The sequence below is a fragment of the Bison bison genome, unplaced genomic scaffold (genome assembly GCF_000754665.1).
Source record: "Bison bison bison isolate TAMUID 2011002044 unplaced genomic scaffold, Bison_UMD1.0 scf7180017864072, whole genome shotgun sequence".
Classification (NCBI taxonomy): domain Eukaryota; kingdom Metazoa; phylum Chordata; class Mammalia; order Artiodactyla; family Bovidae; genus Bison; species Bison bison.
In genome coordinates, this window is record NW_011494644.1 from 7,231,408 (window position 1) to 7,256,954 (window position 25,547).

General features: G+C 37.9%; 1 protein-coding gene across 4 annotated transcripts in view; it reads left to right on the forward strand.

Annotated features, from left to right (window-relative positions):
- The first annotated feature begins 8,654 nt into the window (after positions 1-8,654).
- The window catches only part of TNRC6A (trinucleotide repeat containing 6A), a 73,354-nt gene continuing 56,461 nt past the window's right edge, over positions 8,655-25,547 (forward strand). For all 4 annotated transcript variants that reach the window (XR_825051.1, XM_010837217.1, XM_010837215.1 and 1 more), the window contains exons 1-2: positions 8,655-9,234; positions 17,049-17,070. Coding sequence is in view for 3 of the 4 variants with exons in the window: in XM_010837217.1 (XP_010835519.1) it covers positions 9,088-9,234; positions 17,049-17,070 (169 nt within the window). In the remaining variant the exon portion in view is untranslated. The remainder of the gene's footprint in view (positions 9,235-17,048; positions 17,071-25,547) is intronic.

A 25,547-nucleotide genomic window follows, 5' to 3' on the forward strand; every position in this document is an offset into this window, starting at 1 on the left:
AGCATACAGTTGGCTTCTGTGTGAAGATGACCTGCCTTACAGTGATTTGTGACTGATAGGCTAGTTGGGTGCTATGGAAAGTTCCCTCTATTTTCTATTTCCCTTGTGACTCAGCTGGTAATGCAATTGGGAGACCTGGGTTTGATCCCTGGGTTGTGGAGATCCCCTGAAAAAGGGAAAGGCTACCCACTGCAGTATTCTGACCTGGAGAATTCCATGGACTGTATATCCATGGGGTTGCAGAGTCGGATGTGACTAACTTTCACTTTTTATCACTTCTGTATTATCATTTCTAATAGCAGAGCTTCTATTTAGAAATTTTTGCTTTCTACAGTCTAGAGTTGTCATAAGCCTATCTCTCGTCAATCTTATTGATACTGTCAGCTGTTTCAGTTTCTTGTCATTACCTTGGATTTCTTCTTTGCTTTTCATTTCCACTTGCCACCATCATGGTTCAGGACATTGCACTTCTACTTGGATTACTGCAACAGTCTTTTCACCCTGTTCTGCAGGTTTGTTTGCTGCTTTTACCCAGTGCTTTTTCTCCCCTTTTCTCCCCCAGTCAGTACTGGCTCTGGATATTGCCGTGCTAGTAGGTCTCCGTGCTTTGCTGTGTCCATGCCCTTTTGTGCTTCCTTGCCTGAAAAAGCCCCTCTCTGGCTCTGTAGAAATCTTGACTTTTCTTTAAGACCCAGATCAACTTCTTACTTTTCCCTGAAGCTTTCCTTAGCTGTAACTGTAAGAGCTCATACGCATGTCTTGTTTTTCTAAACTTGCTTATAGCCTCTACCAGTTGATTTCTTGTTTCCATATTTCAGGCGTGTTCAGTTGTTGTTCCTACAAAATTATAGTTTAAAAATGATGAATTCTACTTGAGTTCTCCTAGTACACAGCAGACTGCTTGACTTACAGGAATCCCCAAGCACATCCTTACTGATTTATTGATTAAACATTGTGTGGGTTGTTAATTAATAATTTTGGATGGAGAGAGTCAGATCATCCAGGTACCTTGAAGGTCTGCTTCTTTGCTATGCTGTGGATATGCACTTTTTAAAACGGGATTTTCTTTTTGATTTTCTAACAAATGATATACACTGAACTGGACCTTGACTTTTTTTTTCAACTCAGTGGTGTGTCTTCGAGATCTTTCTGTAAAGCCATGTTTGTTGGGGGATCCCCAATGTCACCTTCAGTTTTAACAGTTCACTAGGAAGGCTCACAGGATTCAGCACATAGTCATTCTCATGGCTCTGAATCGTAAGAATGAAAGTATACAAAACAAAATCCGTAAAGGGAAAAGGCACAGTGGTCAAAATCCAGAGGAAACTAGGAGCAAGCTTCCAAGATTTCTGTCCCTGTGATGTCACACAGAATGTGGTTAATTTCTCTAGCATCAAATTATGACAACATGTGTTAAGTGTCTACCAGGAAAGCTCATTAGAAATTCAGTGCGTAGGGTTATTTTTTAGGGGCTGATTGTGTAGGTACCATCTACAGCCAGCCCCTTAAAAAAAGTCATGGGGTTGCAAAGAGTCAGACACGACTGACGACTGAGCAACAATACTGAACAACAATTGTAGGTACCTTCTGCCTAATATGTACCAAAATTCCCAACCGCCAAAAACAAGGTAGGCTTTTAGCAAAACTGTGTTGCTTGTATGTTGATTTGGGATTGGTGGGAACCTCCCTGAAATGCAAGTACCTTGACCCCAGTCAGGAGCTAGTCTTGCAGTCCTTTCTCAGGATAGTGGTCTCAACCTGCTGTGCTGATCATAACTCTTTCCTGCACACCATAGAAGTCTGTAACTCCCCTCCTGTAAAAAACAAAACAAAACTAATGTGTAATGTTTCATGATTTGAGTACATTATGGTTTAACTTTTCCCTGTTGATTGGTTTTTAGTCTATTTTGGTCTATTTTGCAGTATCTATTTTGGTACATTTTCTTTTGTAGAGGCTTCTATTGAAATTGATCAGTGACATTTAAAAATTTACTATTAACAGATCCTTCCAAGTTGTTCATCAGAGGTCCTTGCTAGTTCATGTCCAACAGCAGTTTACAGGAGTATCCTTTGGAAGTGATTGCTTTGAATGATATTCATGTTGGGAATGAAGGGAAAGCTGACAATCAGGAAGAATCAGGAAGAGCAGGTCCAGGAAGGGCCTTGTGGATCCCAGACTTGCTGCCATTAAGGACACTTGTCTTGCCCTTTGTCTTCCCAAGATTCTTGGTTCAGAGACTCATCTCCTTTTATCTGTCCTAATCTCCCACCTTGCTGCCTTACTCATTCGAGTGGAGGCTTGTAATTGTTTTTGTCTTTTATTATGGAAATTTTCAAACATACACAAAAGTAGAACAGAATAAAGAGCTTTCTGTACCCATTACCCAGTTTCAGCAGTTGTCATCATTTTGTCAATCTTGTTTCATTTTTTTCTCTTTTCCTATTTTTGGGAGGATGGTGTGCAGCCTAGAGTAGTGAAAGCAAATCCTAGACACGGTGTTTTAAAAAGCATTCATTTTTGGTACTAATTTACAAAAATAGTGCATGTGTACCATAATATTTTAAATAGGGGTTTTCTTTTTAAAAACTTAACAATTCCTTTAAATAGTGGTTCAGTTGTGAGGTTCCTCTGATGTTCCTAGTTCAGGAGGGTATACAAAACAAATAGACAACTTTTAAAAAATATGAGCTAACACTGTTCACAGTTTTACAAATTCTTTTTTTCATTTAACAATGTTAAGGACATTCCTTCAAATCAACAGACAGGTCAACTTATTTTCAGTGCAAATATGCTATGCTATTATAGAGCCATTTCTTTACTGATGGACATTTCAGTTTTCCGGTCATATACGTATGGCCTTGTGTACCAGTGCTTTATCACTGTAAGATAACTTCTGAAGCATGGGATGGCTGGTTAGATTATGTGTAACTTTATTTATTTATTGGCTGCACCCCATGGCATGGAGGATCTTACTTCCCCCAAGTGGGGATTGAACCGTGACTCTTGCAGTGAAAGCTCGAATTCTTAACCACTGGAAGGACCATTGGGGAAGTCTAAGATTATGTGTAATTTTAATTATTAAAACTGTTACCACAATATTCTGCAAAAGGCTATAGTAATTTCTGCATTAATATAAGAGAGAGCCTCTTAATTTCTCATTTTTGCCAACACTGGATATTATTATCCCTGATCATTTTTACCAGTGAAATTAGTATGGGGTTTTTTTTGCCTTTATTAGAAAGAAAACCCAGCAGTTTATTTTGGAAAAAATGTATTGAGTTGGCTTTATACTAGGAAACGCAAAGCTTGGTTCAATACTAGAAGATCGATCGACAGAGTTAATCATATCAGTGATCAAGAGTCAGAAATTCTATAACCATTTCAGTAGAGACAGAAAAGAATTTTAACAGAATATAGCATGCACTCATGACTGGATCTCCCAGCAAACCAGAAACAGAGAACAGCCTTTTACTGTTTAAATATTGAAATTTAATACTAATCTGGAAAACTTTTAATATTTAAGTTTTTGAATACTTACTCACATTGCTGAGAAACTTAAAATATTGAATGAAAAGGTTTATATGTTGAGAGCTCCCTTCCCCCATATGCCTAGTTCCTTCTGCCCCCTCCCCCCAGTTACTGTTGGTTTCTTAGGTGTTCTTTTAGAGTCATTTTATACACATACAGGCGAATATGAATACATAGCCTCTCTTGTACTGTCAGGCAACTTGAATTTTTCATGAGTGGTTTTTAAAGGGCAAGCATTATTTCTCACTTCTGAAAGCTTTTTAGCTACCTTCATGTTTCTCTCTCTAAAAAAAGAAAAAACCTTGAACTCCTCAAACATGGACCGTTTAGCTCTTCACTAGTTGTTTCTCCCACATTGCCCTCCCACAAACATTCACAAAATAAAAAATACTAAAATTGCTGTCTTAAATATCACCAGTGTTTGGTCCCCTCTTGTTAAAACCAGTGGCTGTTCGGTCTTTGTCATTGAATCTTTGGCTGTTCTTACTCCTGATTATACTTGCATGGTGTTTGGAACTCCAGTATTTTGAGTTTCCTGTAGTATGGGGTTGGCCCAAAAGTTCGTTCGGTTTCCTATACAGTGGTTCTAATAGCTCTTAATTGTCTTTAACTTCATTGGAAACAGTTTTGTAAGACTCTGTTGTGACAGCTGTCCTATCAATGTGCATTTTTTAAAAAAGACTTATCAACATTGGTGAGTTTTGTGTAGCCATTTTAATATTGAAGATGGAAGAAAATGCAATGCTTTTAGCATATTATAGTTTATTATTTCAAGAAAGGTAAAAAACTGAAATGCAAAAAAGATTTGTGCGGTGCATGGAGAAGGTGCTGTGCTTGATCTAATGTATCAAGAGTGGTTTGTAAAGTTTCTCATGCTGGAAATTTGTCACTGGACGACGCTCCACACTCCAGTACTGGTTGAAGTTGATGGTGATCAAATCAAGAAATTGAGAGCAGTCAGTGCTATAACCATGTGGGAGATAACCAATATACTCAAAATATCCATATCAAGCATTGAAAATCATTCCCACCACCTTGACTGTGTTAATCATTTGATGTTTGGATTCTACACAAGTTAAGTGAAAAAAACCTTGACCATATTTCTGCGTGTGGTTCTTTACTTAAGACGTAATGAAAATGTCCTGTTTTTAAAAGAAATTGTGGTGGGCGATGAAAAGTGGATACTGTACAATAATGTGGAATGGAAGAGATCATTGGGTAAGCAAAATGAACCACCACCAGCCACACCAAAGGCTGGTCTTCATCCAGAGAAGGTGATTTGTTTATGGCGGGATTGGAAAGGAGTCCTCTATTATGAGCTCCTTTCGGAAAACCAAGCAATTAATTCCAACAAGTGCTGCTCCCAGTTGTTGTTTTAGTCATTAAGTCATGTCTCTCTTGCAGCTTCATGGATGGTTGCCCGCCAGGGTCCTCTGTCCTGAACATGGGATTTTCCAGGCAAGAATACTGGAGCAGGTTGTCCTTTTCTTCAGGGAATCTTTCCAACCCAGTGATTGAACCTGCATCTCCTGCATTGGCAGGCAGATTTTTTATCTCTGAGCCATCAGGGAAGCCTAACTGCTCCCACTTAGACTAACTGAAAGGAGCTTTTGACAAAAAGTGTGCAGAATTAGTCAACAGAAAACCCAGAATCTTCCATTAGGGTAACACAAGACCACATGTTTCTTTGATAACCAGGTACAACTTGTCTGGAAAGTTCTGACTCATCCGCCATATTCACCAGACATTGCACCTTCAAGTTCCTTTTATTTTGGTCTTTACAAAATTCTCTTTATGAAAAAAGTTTCACTTCCCTGGAAGACTGTGAAAGGCACCTGGAACAGTTCTTTGCTCAAAAAGAAGAAAAGTTTTGGGAAGATGGGATTATGAAGTTGCCTTGAAAAATGGCAGAAAGTAGTGGAACAAAATAGTAAATACACTGGTCAGTAAAATTCTTGGTGAAATGAAAAATGTGTCTTTTACTTAAAAACTGAAGGAACTTTTTGACCAACCCAATACATTCTTCTTGAAGTGTTCTTACAAAAGGTGGAAGGAAATAAAAGAATTGTGTATGCACACAGTCTGAAGAAAAAAGTGAGATGTTGTCTCACTTAACTCATTTAAAGGAAACTGTTGCTTCTGAAAAGAGTGCTGGTACTTGACTTTGAGAAGTATTAGGGTGTAGGGGCGGAGAAGGCAATGGCACCCCACTCCAGTACTCTTGCCTGGAAAATCCCATGGATGGAGGAGCCTGGTAGGCTGCAGTCCATGGGGTCGCTAAGAGTCGGGCATGACTGAGCGACTTCCCTTTCACTTTTCACTTTCACCCATTGGAGAAGGAAGTGGCAACCCACTCCAGTGTTCTTGCCTGGAGAATCCCAGGGACAGAGGAGCCTGGTGGGCTGCTGTCTATGGGGTCGCACAGAGTCAGACACGACTGAAGTGACTTAGCAGCAGCAGCAGGGTGTAGGGGAAAGGGAAGACCATGGCTTTGAGAACCTAGATTGGAATCCTGACCCCACTCCATACTAGCTGTATGACCTTGGACAAGTCCCTTAACCTTTCTGAGCTTCAATTTCTTCATCTATAGAAGGGAAATCCCTAACATTTAAAAAAAGTGACAGATGGGAAAATATCCATAAAGTGCCCAGCATAGTCACTGTAGCGTTCTAATCACTCAGGCTTGTTCTCATTTCTAGACCCAGAACTTGCATTTTGAGATGCCCTGCTGCTAACTTTTAAGGGGAGAATGATTTTGCCAACTGGACTGTTCTCTTTGTGGAGTGCATATCAAATATGATGGACAGTGTAGACCTATCAAATGCATCAGCTCTTATTCCTTTTGATAAATAAGGTGAACATATTGAATGAATTTCTGTTAGCATTTAAATTCTGGGAGTCAGTCTTTGGGCACAGGTGGTTGTGGGCGCGTGTGTGTGTGTGTTTTTTCCAGTTGGCTTTCTGAAGGAGATGTGGGGAAAGTAGGGTTAGTTGGTTGTAATGACAGTTTTGAAGAGAACTTTTGTTTTTCATATGCTTCTGGTGTAATATTTTCATGAGGAAAAATGGTTCATCTTTTAAGTACTAAAGAGGTCATTTTTGGTCTGCAAAACACTTGCTAATGTCATCAAAAGGTCTTCAAAATGAAGTTTGAGAAGGATGAAAAAAATTCCAGGTAAATAGTAAAGGAGCATCCTATAGAGTAAAATTACAGAACAAGGACTTCTCTACAATTCACAGGCAAACACAAAGAGCAAATGCTAACGATTCCTGATGTTTCTGCATAAGTGACCCTAAATATCTTAAAAGTTGAATGAATACAGTCTTCGAGATATCACTGAGAACTGGTGAGAAGGGTTCCTGACTAGGCATTGAGTGCTTACTCAAATGTGTTAAGAAAGCATTCTTCACTGAAGCCTGATAAAAAGGTGATGAAACTGATGCACATGGTAATTTATCCCCAGTTTCTTGTTAGTGCTGAAAGAGTTTACGTCTGTAGAGCTAGTAAACAGCTTTGGTTGAGTAACATGCAGTGATGTAATTTATTTGCCTTTGTTTACTACAATGCTTGTTGTTCTCTTATGCTGTAGCTATCTCAGGCCTTGACTTCTAGGACTATAGTGTGCAAGCTTGCTCACTTCCATTGCCTCCCTGACATAGAATGCTACAGAGGGAATCATGGTTACACCTGGCTTGATCAGCCACAGGACAGTGCTACTTTGAACAAAGTGAAATGAATGACAGCAACAGTTATCATCCTCTTCTTCCAACTTCTGATTTTAGCAGTTGTAAGCTTAGCTTTACTAAATTATCATCAGTTTTACATAATGTCACTCTTTGTTTTTCGCCGACTCCCTAAGCTTAAGTTTTGGGTAATCTCAGTGTGCGTGTACCTGTAGCACCCCTTCTAGTCTCTTATGTATTTGTCTGTGTTTTCTCATTTTATCTTCTACTGCATCCCCACTGCCATATGCATTCCAGCCTTAATGAATTATTTTACAGTTTTCCAAGTGTCTAGTTCCTGTTCCTTGAACCATCTCTGCCTGGTATTGATAATGACCCCTCTGGAAATTTTCCTCAAGGGCAGAATTAGGTACTTTTCCTTTGTGTGTTAATTTTCTTTAGGTGTCTTGTGATTTTTGGTTGTCTGTTGATACTATGAATGAAGATTTAGGTTCTAGACACTAGAGTAATTAATGTAGGTAACGAGTATGTTTCCTCCAATTTTGTGTAGATTTCATTACCCAGGAGCCCTGTACATTGAAAGGGCTGGAGGAGTGTTGATGGGGAGCCCTGTATGTATGAAGGGTGTTGACTCTCGGGCTTTACTTCAGTGTTTTTTTTTTGGTTATAGGCTGAATTTGAATGCGTTTGCTACCTGTGGCTGTGTAGCCATCCAGGAATGCAGACTCAATGGGAGTTGTTGAATGGTTGGGGCCTTTCTATTCCTTATGCAGTCTTTACTCCATGCTTGTTTGTGCTCAGCCAGCTCTAATCTTGGAGCCTCTCTGGAGCTGCACCAGAGGATGGCACATACAGCCATTTAAGACTTCTCTGTGTTTATTCTTAGATTGTAGCTTCCTTTGCTCTTGTTTATTCATCAGCTGTGAATAGATTTACTACCTTTTCTCCTATCATTTTGGTGAGTGAGAGCAGAAAAGAGGAGACAAACACAGTTGCCCGTTCATCTTGAAATCCTGAGCCGGGAGTTCTATTGCCAATGAACATTTCTGATTTTCAGAACTGAAACAAACTTGTATTAGTGCATTATGGATTGTTTCCCAAGTGTTGATAGAATAGTTTTGAATGTTTATAAGATATGAAATTAGTATAATGTTAAAATACAAGTCATCTTTTTATGAATAAGTTGTGTTCTAAAAATAGGTATAAAAACAGAAAGAAACTCACAGACTTAGAACTTATGGTTGCCAGAGGGGAAGGGATGGTTAGACATTTGGGAAGGCCATGCACACATTGCTGTATTCAAAATAGATAATGAACAAGGACCTACTGTATAGCACATGGAACTCTGCTCCATGTTATGTGGCAGCCTGGATGGGAGGGGAGTTTGGGGGAGAACGGATAAGTGTATATGTATGGCTGAGTCCCTTCACTGTTCACCTGAAACTACCACAACCTTGTTCATTGGCTGTACCCCAATACAAAACTAAAAGTTTAAAGTTTGGGGAAAAAAGAAGTATAAAGCTTTTTAGAGCAAGGAAAGCTGAAAATACGCCAGATACTGGTCTGGAGAGGGTTGGATGGAGGGGTGGTTCCAGGCGTTGCCATTAGCTACTGAAACAAGATAACTCTGCTCATGAGATGTTGTTTACATTCTAGAATTGGAGGGAGTTGTTTGTTTGCCAATGTAAAATTTGCTAACTTTAAGTTATCTTCCTTACTATAACATTAAAGCTCTACTATTTGTTACTTACTAAGGAAAAGTACTGTTCAGTGGCTGTATACTTAGATTGAGGTTTAAAGTTGTGTTTTATATTAATGAATATGGTAAATGAATAATTTGCCATATCTTCTAATAAGAGTGAAAATGAATCTATATGCAACATTACTGTTATTCATTCATTTTGGGAAAGTTAATTGCAACTGTGTGGTTCAGGGATTTAGTGCAAGAAGAAGAACAGTTGATGGAAGAAAAGAAAAAGAAAAAAGACGACAAGAAAAAGAAGGAAGCTGCTCAAAAGAAGGTAGTATATGTATAAACTAATTATTTATATTAAGCAAATATAGTTTTAAAAAGAAATTACTCTTATTGGATTACTTAAAGCATTTGATTTAATATTTTAACTTCAGTGGTGTTTCATTTTAATATTTAATGTCTTTACTATTTAATGCATAAATAGTAATGTGTGTATAATTTAATGCATAGTTATTTGATCTTTCCAATAATTTTTTTCAAAGGTAAGTCCTTTCATAGGTCTTTATTTTTCAATTAGGTGTTCCTGGTTTTCATGATACTTACCATCATTTTATAGTGAGAAGAGCATGGAATTTGTAGCTTTCTAGAGAGGAGTTGAAGTCTGGCTCTCCCACATAGCATACAGAAGGTTGTGGCCTTCAACTTTATTTAGCTTCTCTGGCCTTAGTTTCCTTATGTTTTGTAAAATGAGAGTTGAATTAAATAAGATGATGTAATACATACACATAATAGGAAATAATAATGGAAGTAGTAATAAATATAATAGGAAATAGTGTCAGTTTTCTTTTCCCTGTTTATTTAGTACCTAGGCTCATTTTTTTTTAATGTGCAGGTTTTGTTAGGGTATATATGTATGTTTTTTACTTTAAAATTTATTTTTATTATAATATATTGATTTTACATACAGTAAAATTTTCACTTCTTGGTGTACAGTTCTGTGTTGTGAAGCATGCTTAGAGTCGTATCATCACCACTGTCATAATCAAGAAACATAAGTTTCATTACCTAAAAGAGTTTCTTATGGTATCCTTCTGTAATCAAAGGATATTTAAAAATAAGCCTAAGACATAATTAATTGCTGCAAAAAAAATCTTTAGCCAGTACATTAATTAAAAACTATAATCAAAGCAACACAAATTGCAGAAAAATAAAAGATGGCTGTAAAGATTTTTACAAATTAATAGTAGAGGCTGATGACAGTTAACTGAGCTGGGCATTCGTCTCCTACCATATCGTTTCAAGGACCTTAAAAACGTTTTTAAAGACCCAAGAAGATACTATTCCATTTTTGTATTCTAATGAAAAGTTATGACTTTAATTTTTAAATAAATACCTTTTGTAGTAGGAACTGGATTTAGACTATAGTAACAGAATTACCTCCCCATTATTTAGTAGGGAAAAACTCAGGCACCGAACTATGGCAGGTAGGGAGCTACTGAAGCACAGAGAGAAGTGTTTAATTCAGCCTGAAATGGGGTAGAGAGACAGGGGATTTTTCTTAGAATAGAAATGAACCAAGTGAATGAGGAGCAGAATGGAAAAGGGTTCCAGCAGTAACTGAGAATTAAGTGTCCATAGCTTGTATGGGTTAAAGTATGGGTTTTGATTGAAAGGGGTGGTAGGAAAGAAGCCAAGCGTAGAAATGTCAGGGGACGAGACTGGAGAGGCTGGTCATAGCTGTTGGCACTTCCCTCATTTTGACCATTGGGTGACCAAAGACGTTTTAGTAGAGTGACATAAAATTTTCCATTTTAGAACTGTATTTAGAGCCTTGACCGAGTGTAGAATTGGGTTGGGTAGAAACTAGAGACTGTGATAATAGTGAAGGGACTATTAAAAGCATCCATAAAATTTGTTTAAAGGATATGAAGGAGGAGTAATTTAGATTGACCCTTAGGTTCTAGATTGAATGGCTAAATACATCTTGAAAGTGAAAGTTAAGTTGCTCAGTCGAGTCTGACTCTTTGTGACCCCATGGACTGTAGCCTACCACGCTCGTCCATCCATGGGATTTTCCAGGCAAGAGTACTGGAGTGGGTTGCCATTTCCTTTTCCAGAGGATCTTCCCGACCCAGGGATCTACCTGCTTTCCCGCAGATGCTTTACCGTCTGAGCCACCAGGGAATCTTAGGAGAAGTTTAACCAGGTTGGGGGATACACAGAAAGGGGAAAAGAAATATAATTCAGTTGTGGACTGCAGAGTTTGGGTTACGCTGAAGCCAGTAAACTGGAGAAGGAGAGAGTACAGAGCACTGAGGATGAGTAAGTGATGAGATGAGTTGACTTAATAGGTGACCCTTATTGTTAGCCTTTGGTTACCCAGGAATGAGGGGGAAAGATGCATTGGTTGTTGGTAGGTAAGGTTTGGGATGGGTCCTAGTATACAGAGTTTTGGCATTGGTGATGCCTTAGGCCTCTGTCAGAGGCCTGTTGGTATAGGACGGTTTTTGCAGTTGATCAGTCTTTGCTCAGGATTTGTTATGAAAAAAGTTGTATCTCTTTAAGTCTAAAGTCGGGAGGAAGGCTTATCATACTCTTGTTTGAAGGCCAATTACTTAATGAAAAGAGAGTCTTAAGAAACTTGAGATTTATTGAGAAAGATGTTAGGGTGCACTTTGTGTAGAATCATTAGTTTGTCAGGCATCTGAGTAATGGCATTAGGCCATATTGATCCCTGCTTCTAGAGTTCAATATTTAGCTGGTAAGTTTAGGATGTATGCGAAACGACAAGAGAAGAGGCCTTATTGTATAATGAAACATGTTAATTTGGAATTGACTGTAATTACTGAGGAAATTCTAAGAAAGGGAGGAGTTACTCAAATGATTTCTTTAAATATCCTGTTTTTTGTTTTTTTTTTAAATTAAGGAATAGTTGACATACAGCATTTTAGTGTATGCTAAGTCACTTCAGTCATGTTTGACTCTTACGACCCCATGGACTGTAGCCCACCAAATTCTCCTGTCCATGGAATTCTCCAGGCATGAATGCTGGAGTAGGCTGCCCTCTCCTCCTCCAGGAGACCTTTCTGAGCGAGGGGTGGAGCCCGAGTCTCTTACGTCCCCTGCGTTGGCTGGTGGGCTCTTTGCCACTAGCGCCGCTTGGTAACTTGTGGTGGTTCATGATTACAGCGTAAGGATTCAGTGTTTGTGTCTGTTGTGCAGTGATCACCGTAAGAAATCTAGCTAATCATATTTTTTTCTTGTAAGGAGAACTTTTAAGATTTTAAATACTATATTTTTAAAATTTGTAATGTGAGTATAATTTTAAAGTTGTCACATATTTAAGTAATGACTAGTCGTTGAAGTTTACCTTTCCATTCTTCATCACCAAATCTGAATCACCAAGTCAGTGTCTTTAACGCACGAATGATGATTTTTGTGACATTTGGCCTCTCACAAAATCTGAAGCGACAGTTCTTCATACCGCTCCATCTCTGCCTCACAGTACGGTTCATCTCTCACCCCAGCTGTGTCCCAATGAAACCATCATCAGAGGCTTAGAGATGTGAAGAAGGCTTTTTTCTCTTTCATCAGATCTTCAGCTTTGATAGGGTATTGCTATGTATTCTGTATACACAGTAGTATCTAGGGATTGAACATAATATAAAGAATATTTAATACTGCTAATAAATGTTAAGCTTAGTAGACTAAACTGACCCTGTAAATAGGACTGTCTCTGAATTCCACATAACTGGCTTACAACTGAATTTGAATACAACCCATTGGTAAAATGAGGACAGCTGGTGTTTCTGTAGGCTGTTACCAAATAGCTCTTTAAAAACAAAACAAAAGGGAAAATCTCCCAAGTTGGCACACTTACAGCCCATATGAAAGATCGTGAGTCACAGGAATTCTACGTTTCCTTAAGCTTGTCTTTGGCTGTAGTAGGAGCTGGCAGGTGTATCCAGGTAGATGACAGACATCTCCATAAGTCAGGGAGACGAGCCCATTTGTGTAAGTGTTGAAAACACGAATTCACCATGGTAAAAACAATCTGTCTGTTTTACGTAATCTGTGTACACTTTTTTTTAAAAGACTACGTATTTTTGTTTCTGAAAAAAAGATTTCAGATACTATCTGTTTTAATTCAGTGAGTTTATGTGTAAGGAACCACAAGCATTAAAATGAGTTAAGTGTCACCATCAGAGTGATGGAACAGGAATAGAATTGAAATCTTCTGTTTCCCCCAGCTGGTGGTTTTCCAAAACTCGGTGCCATGGCTTTATCCTTTTAGTACAGAACATTATCTTGTACTTTTATTTTTTACCAACCAAAGGTGAACTTTAAAGCTGGAAATAATATGATAGTTTTTATAAGGTATTTAATAAATCTTTATGCCATGAATACAGAAAACAGATTTAACAATTCCTAATTGCCACTATGGCAATTTAAATTTAAAAGAAATTCAAATTCAGACCTCAAGTTAGTTTCTATTTTAAATGAAAAACTAGATAACATAATTCCTTACATAAACAATCAGACAAAGCTCACTATACTATTTATACTATGATAGTTTTTCTAATTTTGTCTATTCATTATCAATTTAAATGTTTTAAATTCCTCTATAAAATTTGTTTACACAAAATTGCATGGTTTTTATTATATTTCAGTCCCAGTACATCTCTAATTAATAACAAATCAATGACCAGATTTTTTTTTAAGCCTTCTATTTCACATCAAAGAATTATGGCTATTTGCTTATCTTCTGATTCTAGGCTCAGAAAATAATTTGCTACAGCACAGGAATGTAGTTTCTGTACTTAAGAAAAGGGCAATAATAGTAGCAGTAGGTTGCTAGTATGAATTTCTCTCGTTTCTGGTTTTAGAAGAAATTTCTAGCAGGAATCTTGAGGGAAATGTGAGAAGGAAAAAGGAGGATGAGAAACAGGTTAATTATAGAGGGATAATTTAGTACCAACTTTACTTTAAACATGTAATTATAGTTCCTAGAAAGCATATAATGGTTGAGGGTTGGAGGAGAGAAGCACCAAGACAAATTGGGATGTTTTGGTTGAGAATGTGTAAAAGTCAGTATTCATGAGTATTTTTGTTACTGTGTTAAAAGCTTGAAGGGATTTTTATAAAAGGCTTTGTGGATTTAATGTACTCATTTTGAGTTTAAATGAGACGAATTTCATTCCTCTTCTTTGGAAATTTTAGTATATACTAGTCATGTCTCCCAAAGGTCATTTTGTTCTGAGACTGGGAATCTTACCTGGCACTGTTAAGACATTTTAGGTGATTTGAAAGAGGGGGAAAAAGCAAGACCTGGGAGCTGGGAGTGATTTTGAGTCAGATCCCTTCCAAGTGTGAGAGCATGGAGCCAGAGCCAGAGCATGGGCGAGTAGGGCCGACGGTAGCCACACTTGGTCCTATTTATTGAATGCTTTCTGTACGCTTGGCGCTGCCCCACGTGCTCGCTCGCTCTCTTTTCCCCCCTAAGCTCTTTATATGAGTTCAATCCTTTTAGCCTAACAACAAGTCTGAGGTAGGTGTTTTTGTTCCTGTCTTATAGATGAGGAAACCAAGCTTTAGAGAAGGTAACTAATTTTGACCATGGTTACACTGTTCATGGTGAAGCCAGGAGTGACAACGAGGCAACTGGGCTTCAGACCCCGAGTCCTTAACCACTGAGGCGCACGTAAGGGTCGAGGAGCTGAGGCAAGTGGTGCAGAGCCTGACAGAAACAAAGCAGCCGGCACGGACCTGGCATGTCTGCCCCTTGTCTTCCCTGATAAACTGAGACAGTGGTGCTAATTGCTTGTGGAATCGAAGCTCAGGTTTTTGTTTTTGTTTTTTAAGAAAACAATATTCAAAATAGAAATACTTTTGCTTCTCAGTTTGCTGAATCGTTTAGTTCTGTTGTACAAGATCCACAATGATACTTCGCGTTTGAATAGTATTATTTATCCAGAAAAGATTTATATTTTATTTGAGCCTCATGAGAGCCCTGGAAAGGTAAGCAGTACAGTTTTTTTTTTTTTCCCTCATCCATTTGAGGGATTAGGAAACTGAGACCTAGACAGTTTAAATGACAAGGTCATTTCAAAATAAAAACAAATTATTGAAGTTAATTTTAATATATATTATGTAACCCAATATATCCAAAATATTGCTGTTTTAACTTGTAATCAGTATAAAATACTATCAACAGGATAATTTACCTTTTTAAAAAATGCTCACACTAACTCTATCTCAGTGGTCAGTAACCACATGGGGATAGTCGCCTCATTTTGAGCACTGCAGACAAATACTCTTAAATAAATCGCTGACCCCCACTTGGAAAATTAATATACAGAGTACCTGAACCAACTCAGCACAAAAACCTGTTTGAATCACTCCATTTGCTTCTCATCAGGAGCTCTTGGGTTCTGGTAACTAACATTCTTTCACTGTATTAGTTGGTGTTCGATGGGCAGACTCCTTTGAGTGTCTCCTTGGTGCTGTTGTCCTTGAATGAGGTTAACCACTGTTTTCAAGCAGTGTGGAGGATTTTTTCCCCAAAGGAGCTGGCATAGTAGATACCCTTTACATTGTAAGGCCTGGAAGAGCAGTATTGTATGTCTTGAGATTTAGTAATATGGTCATGGTTTCTATGTACTGTAGCCTCGTTTCCTTTGGAAATAAACTGGAAGAAACCAGGAGAGTTAAAAAGACAGAGAAATCCCCACAGAACAGCACACTATGTCTATTTTCAATGCAGAATAATTTCTGTATCGATTTTTTTGTTTCAGAAAATTGTTATCTTATTGTTTGGCATGATATTTATAATACTTGAAAGTATTCACGTATTGAGTTCTATTTTTCTACTGCCAGATTTTAAAAACAATTTCTCCCAGAAATAAATTAAGTGTTCAAGCTAATTGACTGGTCTTTTGCCATTGTCCTTCCATCAATTTTTTTTTTCTTTTAAATTTTAAATCCATATAAAGTAAAGATGGGCCTCCATTATTTTACTTGTTGCTAGTGCTCTAAACTTGGTAAAGCATTTAAGTGCTTGGATTTAACCTCTGCCTTTCTGAGCAAAGGTTCATGTTTAGTATGGCTTCAGTATTATAGTAATTGCCATACAGTGTTTTACCATGTAGTTCCATAATGATATAATTTTTAAAATGGTGTTTTTGCCAACAGTTTACTATGATTAAGCAAAATGATTTATCCTGTCCCATGACAGTTTAATAAAAAGGCTTATCTTCATTTAGAAACAATTTCTGATTATTCAGTAACTAATTATTCAGTTTTCCCTCACCTCCCTGCCTATCTGCCTATCCTTGTATCTTTTTTTTTTTTTTCTTTAAGGATTCCCACGCAGTTGGGCATAATCAAAAAGCTGATTTTCACTTGTGGCCTTTGTAATCAGTTCTTATCAAGGCCCTTGAAGTTTGAGCCAGGCACCTTCAGGCAGTCCTGCTGTGCTCAAGCCCCTCTCCTTAACGTATCAGACACAGTGCAAGTAATGGCAGGCATGCCCATAGCAGTTTAGCTTCAGAACACAGTCATTTGAATTGAATTGTCAGATGTGTCAGAAGAGACAAATATGTTTCAAAATTTTTCCCACCCCAAAATACCTAAATGTTAGCTATGTTTAACTGCAGCAGCCTAACTTCCAGAAGTTAAATTTGTTACTAGTTTGGCCAAAGAAGTTATATGCAGCTTTCTTCCAGAAAACATGATTTATCTTTTATCTTTGAAATAAGAAAATTTGAAGCCTTTTAAACATGCAGAAGGTAAAGAAGACAGTTATATAAAAATAATTTTAAAACTAAACGATGAGAGAAGTGCAGTTCCATTTTTTATTATATACTGTCATACAATGGTGTCTTCTCCACTTTGTGCCTAAAACATTTCAACAATTTTTTTAAATTAATAAACATTGTGTCAGGGACAATGGGGCACATCTATGGGAAAAGCATGCTTTCTTTGCATATCTTTTCCTATGCCGTTCATCTAAATGATGGATTCCTTATTTAATAAAAGTGTATATGTCTTATGTAATAGTAATGTATGAGCATTTTATCATAACAGTCCATTTCTTTCAGTTTCATATTTACATTGTTTTTTGTTTGTTTGTTTTTATTTTAGGCCACTGAACAAAAAATCAAAGGTACGTTGTTTAAAGCTATTTTTTATTATTTTTTTTCATGAAAGCAAGGTTGTTGATATGCATTTTTGTTCCTCTCCAGGATGGGAGAGAGAAGAGCGTGAAAGGAACAGAGGGGTGGGGGCAGACTTCTGCAGTGACATCACCTTGGAGTCACCTTTGGGGAATTTATGGTTTATTGTAGTATATATTACCACTTTAAAAATACCGTCTCAAGACCTACCTTACAACTATCTCTTTAATCACCATTCCCTAACATACTCCCTTGATATGAGTGTTTGAACACACATACCTTTCCTTTACTCTTCTAAAAGTCGTCTTGTCTGGAGCTACCTCTAGGACTTTATTCCTTGTTCTCTGTATACTGTTGTCTCCCACTCCTTCCTGTAGGCAGACAGTGACATCCATTCTGTGTTATCACTGAGAATATTAGATTGCTAGCCTTATGGTCAAATTGAACAGCCCCTAGTACATGCCAAGCAAAAGACTTACGGGTGGTGAGGAAACAGGAACCTGACTCCTCTCAGATCCTGAATCAGAATTTCTTCACCCTCCCAGAAATTAGTGAAAGGTGTATGGCTGTCTGATGCTGAACTTATTGGCCTAAAGATTGTGAATTTTTACTTAAGCTATATCAAAAGTATAATCTCTGCATTTGACTGATACCTGCAGTCAGAACTGCCTGTTTCTATTAGAGGTCAGGTGTTGGTTAAGGTCACATTTTTAGATGCAGTTGTTTGAGAGGGAACAGGAACAGTTAAGGAAGACCTTTTTTGAGGTTGTGAGTCTTAAAAAATGAGATAGCCAGTCAAGGAAAATAATGAAATGGCAGAGGGATCAGTGTGATTGAAGATTCAGAGATAAGAAATAATGTGATGTTAATGTGTACTAGTGGTATTCCAAGAGCATTAAGTACCCAGTGATAAGTGGGCAAGGTTAAAGGATTTTTCTGAAGGAGGTTGGTAGGGGCCAAAGAGGGCCTTATATGCTAAATGTACTAAAGAAACCCCTGGAGGAAGAGCTTAAGAAGAGCGTGACATCATCATTTGTTTTTTCATTCTTCTTGTAAATCTGTCAGTCACTTACATGGAAAGTTTGGTTGAAATATGGGCAGGGATTTGAAAGATGGTGCCGACAGAAGACACTGGGCAGAAGAGGCAGGTGAGCAAGAAGAGGGAATATTCAGAGAATGAGTGTAGGAATGTTAAAGGGAGACGGCAGAATATAGGCACGGAGGTGGGGGGAACCGGAAGACTTGGTGCTGATTTTTACATGTAAAGGTCATGATCATAAGCTATGCTTTAGGAATATTCTTTGTCAGTTGTGTCTAGTGTCACCAAAGAGGGAAGAGAAGGAATAGAGAGAGTGATGGGGATTTGAACTGAGGTCTTGACAGTAGAGGTAGGGGATGGGTGACAGAGGTGTAAGACGTGAATGGTAGCATTGGTAACTGGTGAGAGCAGAAGAGAACCCGAAGGTGATATTGTGGCCTTGAACCTGATGTCTAAGAAAGTTACAGGGATATGGAATGATGTAGGGAGTAGCATTGCCAAACTAATTAATTAACATGGGGAATTCCCTGACGGTCCAGTGGATAGGACTCTATGCTTCCACTGCAGGGGCCACGGGTTCCATCCATCCTTGGTCAAGGAACCAAGATCTCACAAGCCTCACAGTGTGGCCACAAGAAAAAAAAATTTTTTTTTAGTAGGACCATGACCAAATTAGTTTTCTTAAAATTCCACTTTTCTCGCACCACTCCCTTGGATAGGAATGTTGAGTTGTGTTACTTTGCTTCAAAACCAAACTCCTGATTGACTTATAAGGCCCTCTTTAATCCGACCTCCCACAATCTAACCAGCTTGTTTCCCATCACTCCTTCATATTTTTCAGATCCTTATCTTTTTATGTTCATTCCTGTTTGTGTTTCTTTTTGATCCCATTTCTCAGCCAAGGATGCCTTTCAGCTTTTCTAAACCTCTCAGAACTTATTTTCTGATGGATCCCTCCAACTGCCATTGATCCTTCCCTTTCTGATTTCTTAAGATGTTGTGACATGTATTAAACTCGGGGCACAAAGTTGTATTCTAACCTTAGATTTTTGACGGGTCCATAGATATTTTTGTTTCTTTAAACATGATCTTTGAGTGCCTGCTGTTTATATTCTTTCCAAACAGAAGTCATTTCTTTTACATCCATACATGAAACGTGAACATATTTGAATCTTTTTTAAAAAATTTTTTTCCACAATTCTGAGAATGTTAGGCTGAGTGTGTGAAGGTCACTTCAAAGTACTTTGTTGTTTTTGCCAGCTGTTTTACTCACTTTATCCTTCTTTGGATGGCAGCTCCTTTCATACTTGGTCACACTTACTGTGATTCATGAAAGTGTATCTGTTTTCATGATGTGTATAATATCTGTATGGTGTTTATGGTTTGGGGTTTGCAGTGATTAGATTACAAATTGAAGTCTTGTAATACGGGTTTCAGAGAAGGCAATGGCACCCCACTCCAGTACTTTTGCCTAGAAAATCCCATGGATGGAGGGGCCTGGAAGGCTGCAGTCCATGGGGTCGCTAGAGTCAGACACGACTAAGCGACTTCACTTTCACTTTCCACTTTCATGAATTGGAGAAGGAAATGGCAACCCACTCCAGTGTTCTTGCCTGGAGAATCCCAGGGACGGCGGAGCCTGGTGGGCTGCTGTCTATGGGGTTGCACAGAGTCGGACACGACTGACGTGACTTAGCAGCAGTAGCAGCAGCAATATGGGTTTGGCTCACACAGTTGATTTTTGCTAAGCTTAATTTTGGAATAATTTATGATTTACTGAAAAATTGAAAAATAGTACAGAGAGTTCCCATATAGACCTCACCCAGTTCCCCATTATTAGCATCTTACATTTCTTTGGTACTTTTGTCAAAACTAAGAAACTGACATACGTTGATTGGTATTACTGAACTCCAGACTATATTTCGATTTTACCATTTCTTCTATTAACTTTTCTGTTCTACAACCCAATGCAAAATAATTTGTTTAGCTGCCATTTCTCCCTGATCTCCTGTGGTCTCCACACAGATGTTTTTATTCATATCCTTTAAATTTTTAATTGATGGCCAACATTTAAGACTCAGGAGAATTCACCGTAATTCAAGATTATAGCTTATACTATCAGCATCATTTTTGTCTTTTTGTATTATAGAGTCTGTATAAAGCCCAGGTTTAGTTACACGTGGCTTTTAAGTACTTGAAATGTGTAATGCTGCTGAGGAACTGAATTTAAAATTTTATTGGACCACGTAGCTCTAGAGCCTCCTTCTTCGTTGTTAGAGTCAAGATTTTGGTGCTCAGACTGAGCATAACTGATTAGGCCCAGCACTTCCTTTAGAAGTCTGCCTTAATGAGCTATTTCTTTTTCTAAGACTACTGCCATTCCCAATTAAATAACACCTACCAGTGTTGCTGTCATTCGGTGGTGAAACTGTATAAAAGCTGGATTTTTGTAAGGTGTCACGAATTCAGTTCTTGACCAGCTTTGTTATATGAAAACAATATGATGTTTATTTCTCGGTGCAGTGAACTCATGGTTCATCTCATAGAAGTGTGAACCCTTATGAGTGACATAATGAAATTTTTGAAAATTTTATTCTTGTGACTTGAACTTTGAAAAACTGTGAGGAGCATAAGTATTGGAATGTTTGAATATTTGAAGTTCCTTTTTAAAGAATGTATTTGAGTATCTCTTTGAAACAGCAGGGAAATGAAGGGCTGAAAAAATTACAGTGAGATATAGGAATGGATGAATATCTTGTGGCCCTATACACTGTACAGGCAAGGAAGAAGTGATTGGGAACTCTCTGGAGAATAAAGGTCATTAAAAAAAAACTTTCCAGCTCTGACACTGGCTTGTTTTGGAAGTATATGAAGGATTGTACATTCCTTACCAAAAAATAAGCACTGTTCATTTTTGTCAGCTGATAGTTATTTTTCTGTCTGTCTGTGTATTATCATGCCAGGGCTTTCTTCAGGTGGTTTCATAAGCAAGCTAAGTATAGAGAATGGTAATCCCTAGTGCTCCTAAAGGAGGTAAGGGGAGCTTTCAGATGGAAGCAGGAACAGAGAAAATTTGGTACAGATTTTTTGTTTTCTGATGATCACACAGGGAAGCATAGTTTTATTACTTCTGTTCTCTTTCTGGATTAATTTAAAACTCATGAGAATTAAATCAACATTTAAAACATTTTTGTTTCTGCCACAATTAGAAACCATTATTTGTATTCAGTTCTAGTCTTTTCTGTTTTTCTGTCAAACACAATTTCATTACTTAAATCCATTGATCTAGGGTGTGATCGAAATGTTCAAGAGCTGTTAAATCAGCTGCATGTCACCTCCTGTTGGAGACATCAGGCTAGTTAACTCTGAGCACCTACTGTGCAGCATGCACTGTGCTTCACATTTACTTCATTTTACCAAGGTGAGATTCTAAACATTTAGTCACTAATAGTGAACGGGCACCCGTGATTCAGAACACTATACTGCAGCAGGCCGAAAAAAGCTTGATGGGCCAAGAGTAAAACCAGCTCTCAGCTGTTGAACTTTGGGAAATACGTGGGACCCAGGGAAGGGACCAGAGCAGCAGGCTGGGAACCATGAGACTTCACGCACTGGATATTTAAAAACTAGTATGGGAAGAGGGCTTCCTCAGTGTGTACTAGTGCAGTATAAGCCTGCATTTAATAATTTCAACAGCCTTAGGAGAGTGGATCGCATTATCACTATTTACAGATAAAGTGAAGACTAGGGAAGTTTAAGTAACTTGCCTGTTGGTTATGCAGCTGATTAATGTCTGAGTAAGGATTGAACTATTAACCTACTGGTGTCTATGGCGTTGTTTTCTTTGAAAACATCCCTTTGGTGGTTACATAGAAGACAAAACAGGAGAGCTACACCATTGCCCATGCTTTAATAATACACAACAAATGAACTAAAGCAATGCGTCTTTTAAAAATATTACACAGAGGTCTTTTAATAGTATATGAAAGTATATGTATATACATATTCCCATATGTGTATGGTATTTCCCATTTGAGCACAAAGAAAGAAAGAAAAACTGTATTACCAGCATAATTTTTTTGATTAGAAAGGTTTTGACAGCTTTGTGATGTGTGAGGTAGTTGGCTTTTCAAGGATTTTTAACATTCGTGAAGTACTTATTGTGGGCCCACCCTGTTCCACGCACTGCTGTGGTCACTGCTGCTCCCGCTGGGCTGCCATCCTCATCCTTGTTTTACTTTAAGTTCAGTTCGCTCGCTCAGCCGTGTCTGACTCTTTGCGACCCCATGTTTTACTCTAGTAAAAGTAAATGTATTTACCTGTGATCTCAGCTTAGCACTCCATTTTCCCCCTGAAATCCTAAGTTTCTTAATCACAAAGCTTCCTACGATGATGAAATTCAGGAACTTTGGTGGCTTGATGAAAAGTCACTGTACTGCATAGATTTTCAGAGGAGAAAACCGAGGCCCAAAGAGTTTGTGACTTAAAGCACATTGCCTGACCTTGTTCACATAATGGCACATGTAGAAAATGATGTTTGTGAAGCTGTGGTAAACAGAAGAGGCTGCTCTCAGCTGAAGATGACAGTCCCAGAGAGTCTGAGCACCCAGACTCTGAAGTGCTGCCCCCACAGCGTCCGTGTAGCCTGTTTCTGCCCCACATGTTGGGAAGGTCTGCTTTCAGAATCGGGGCTCGGTTCAGTGTTTTTCTCCACAGTGTGCATAGTACAGATATGACTTTTGTACTACAGGCAGGCATTAGGTAATATTTGGAAGACCAAGTTCTAATTCCAGATGTGCCATGATAGTACTTTGGCTTTATGAGAAATTTTGAAGGCAAATGGGTGCTGACCCCTTTGAGGAAGCAGAGGTTCTTACTGATTAAGAATTTACCAATGGTGAATGTGTTTCTATGAAAATGTGTTTGAGCGGTGTAACAGATAAGGTTTTTTAGCTGTGCGCTAACAGGAGATGGGGAAAATGGCCTTTTACTTCATGGGAGCCAATAAAAAAAATTATTTGGGGGTGTATCAGTCACAATTTTTCCTTTTCTCCTATTAAGAAAGAAAAATGATTTATATAGATTTATACATGTAAATCTAAATTTATGTATTCAAGAGGTTATAAAGAATGCTAAGAACCTCCCCCACACACACTTTGTTTGTTTGTTTGTTTTAGGAAAGAACCATTTTATTTCTAGTAAATGTAGATGTGTTTGCTTATAAATAATAATAAATTATTAAAATAAGTAGAAATGGTTTTGTGTATTCGGATGTCTGATAAGACTGGAGCAGGACAAAGGAGACAAAATGAATATGAGAAAAGTGGAGATTAACGTAGTTAACGAAGTAAACTGTTGTTAGAAATGAGATTCAGAGACTATTGAGCCTATAGTTGGTGGCTTGTGGGAGCATCCTGGGTTTGTATCCTGAGCCCTGAGATATTATGCCTGGGCAACAATTAGGTCTTCAGTTTCAAAGAAAACGAATTAGGAATCTTGTTTAAATTTTGGAGTAGAAATTGGGATGGATTAGCAAGAGTAGCTTAATCAGTTTATACTAACTTTATAAGGGAAAACTCCAGACTAGGAAAAAACACATTATATATGATAATTTCACTGTATATGGTAGTTCAGTGGTAAAGAATCCACTTGGCAGTGCAGGAGACACAGGTTCAATCCCTGGGTAGGGAAAATTCCCTGGAGGAGGAAATGGCAACCCACTCCAGTATTCTTACCTGGGAAATCCCATCAGAGGAGCCTTGCTGGCTACAGTCCGTGGGGTTGCAAAGAGTTGGACACACTTAGCGACAGAGCACCTTTCGTAAGAATAGTAGCTGAGCTTCTGAATGCATACTAAGCTCTCTCTCAGTGCCAGTAGCCTTAGTGAAAGTGCACCTGATAAAGTGATACTTAAAGGCAGCATTTTGCTGGAAGCAAATAAGGTAATCTAATGAGGTAATCCTAGAGTTTTTGCATAAACCAAGCATAGTGGTTAAAAGTCCAGTCTTCTGAGTTAGATAAACTTTGATTTGAATCCTGCCTTTGTAGTTCTTATCTCTGTGACCTTGAGCAAGTACTGTAACCTCTAAACTTGGGTTTGACTCTGTTAAAAGGAGATTATCTAGGCTACTTAATGTGGGAATGAAATGATACATAGAACATAAATCACAGGACCTGGAGGGTAGTTAATGCTGAGTATGTAATAGATAACTTATTATTAATACAAACACTGGTTAGAAATTTTTGATCTGTAGCTTTTAAGATGAAAATGTATACTGCAAGGAACATTGGTATGGAGGTCAGATTTGGTTTTAAATTTTAGCTCCACCATTTACTAGATGTTTAATCATGGGCAGCCTTCTTCTGAGCCTTAGTTGCCTTACTGGTAAAATTGAGGTAATAATTCAAATGCGTAGAATCATGTGAGGATAAAGGGATATTAAATTGCATGGTATCCAGCTGATACTTGGTAAATTTTAGCTTCACAGCTATGGTTTTGCAGTATCTTAGCAACCTTTGAGTCCCTTGAAACATCATGCTAGTAGTTTCCCCAGTTGTTTCAGAGTTCCTCCTCACCCAGACGATGACTTGCTTTTTCCTCTCATTAAAGTAGAACCCAGCCCAACATGGGTGAATCACAGTAGTGTTTCTGCAGTAGTGCAAGGAATATGAGGGTGGGATATATGATCTTTATAAGTTTGTCAGGCTAAAATTGGTATTTTATTGCTTTGATTTAAATAGAAATCAATTTTGTTTATTGGTAAAATGGAGTGTTATGTGTTATTATTTGTACTTTTTTGCTCTTAAAAATTATCCATTCTTCTCTACCCATTTACTTTTTGAGCTAAGAGTTTTTGTTTTCTATTTACATGAGCTCTCTGTATAATAAGCTCATTAACAATTCCATTTGATGTGTTTGATGAAAAAAATTCTAAAATTATGGACTGTATCATATGTTTTAGGTTGTTCTGAGGATGAGATTCCAGGGAGAAATACCTAAATATCAGACCCTTGAGGGCTTATGTGTGTTTGAAAACAACAGCATTGTATAGTATTAACTGCTTAATTTTTCTGAACTTCATTTTTATATATATGGGAGTGGTTTTTCTGATTTAAAAAAATTATTTCTTCATCCAGTATTTCTTAGTTTGTATTTTCAGTGATTATGACAGTTCCTCTGTTATACAAATTTTGTGAACTTTTTTTTTTTTTTCCAGTATGTTTGGGACTTCTGTTGTTCCTGTTACTGACTTCTAATTGAATTTTTAGGTGTTACCCTTTTTTCCCCTTTGGAGTCACAAACGGAAGTCAAAAGTTCTGTAAGTGTTGCTACAGTGTCTAGTAGAACGATTTTCCAAATTTACTCAGACATGAGAACCACGTGGTACATTTTTTAAAATGCAGGTTCTGATTTAGTGAATCGGTGAG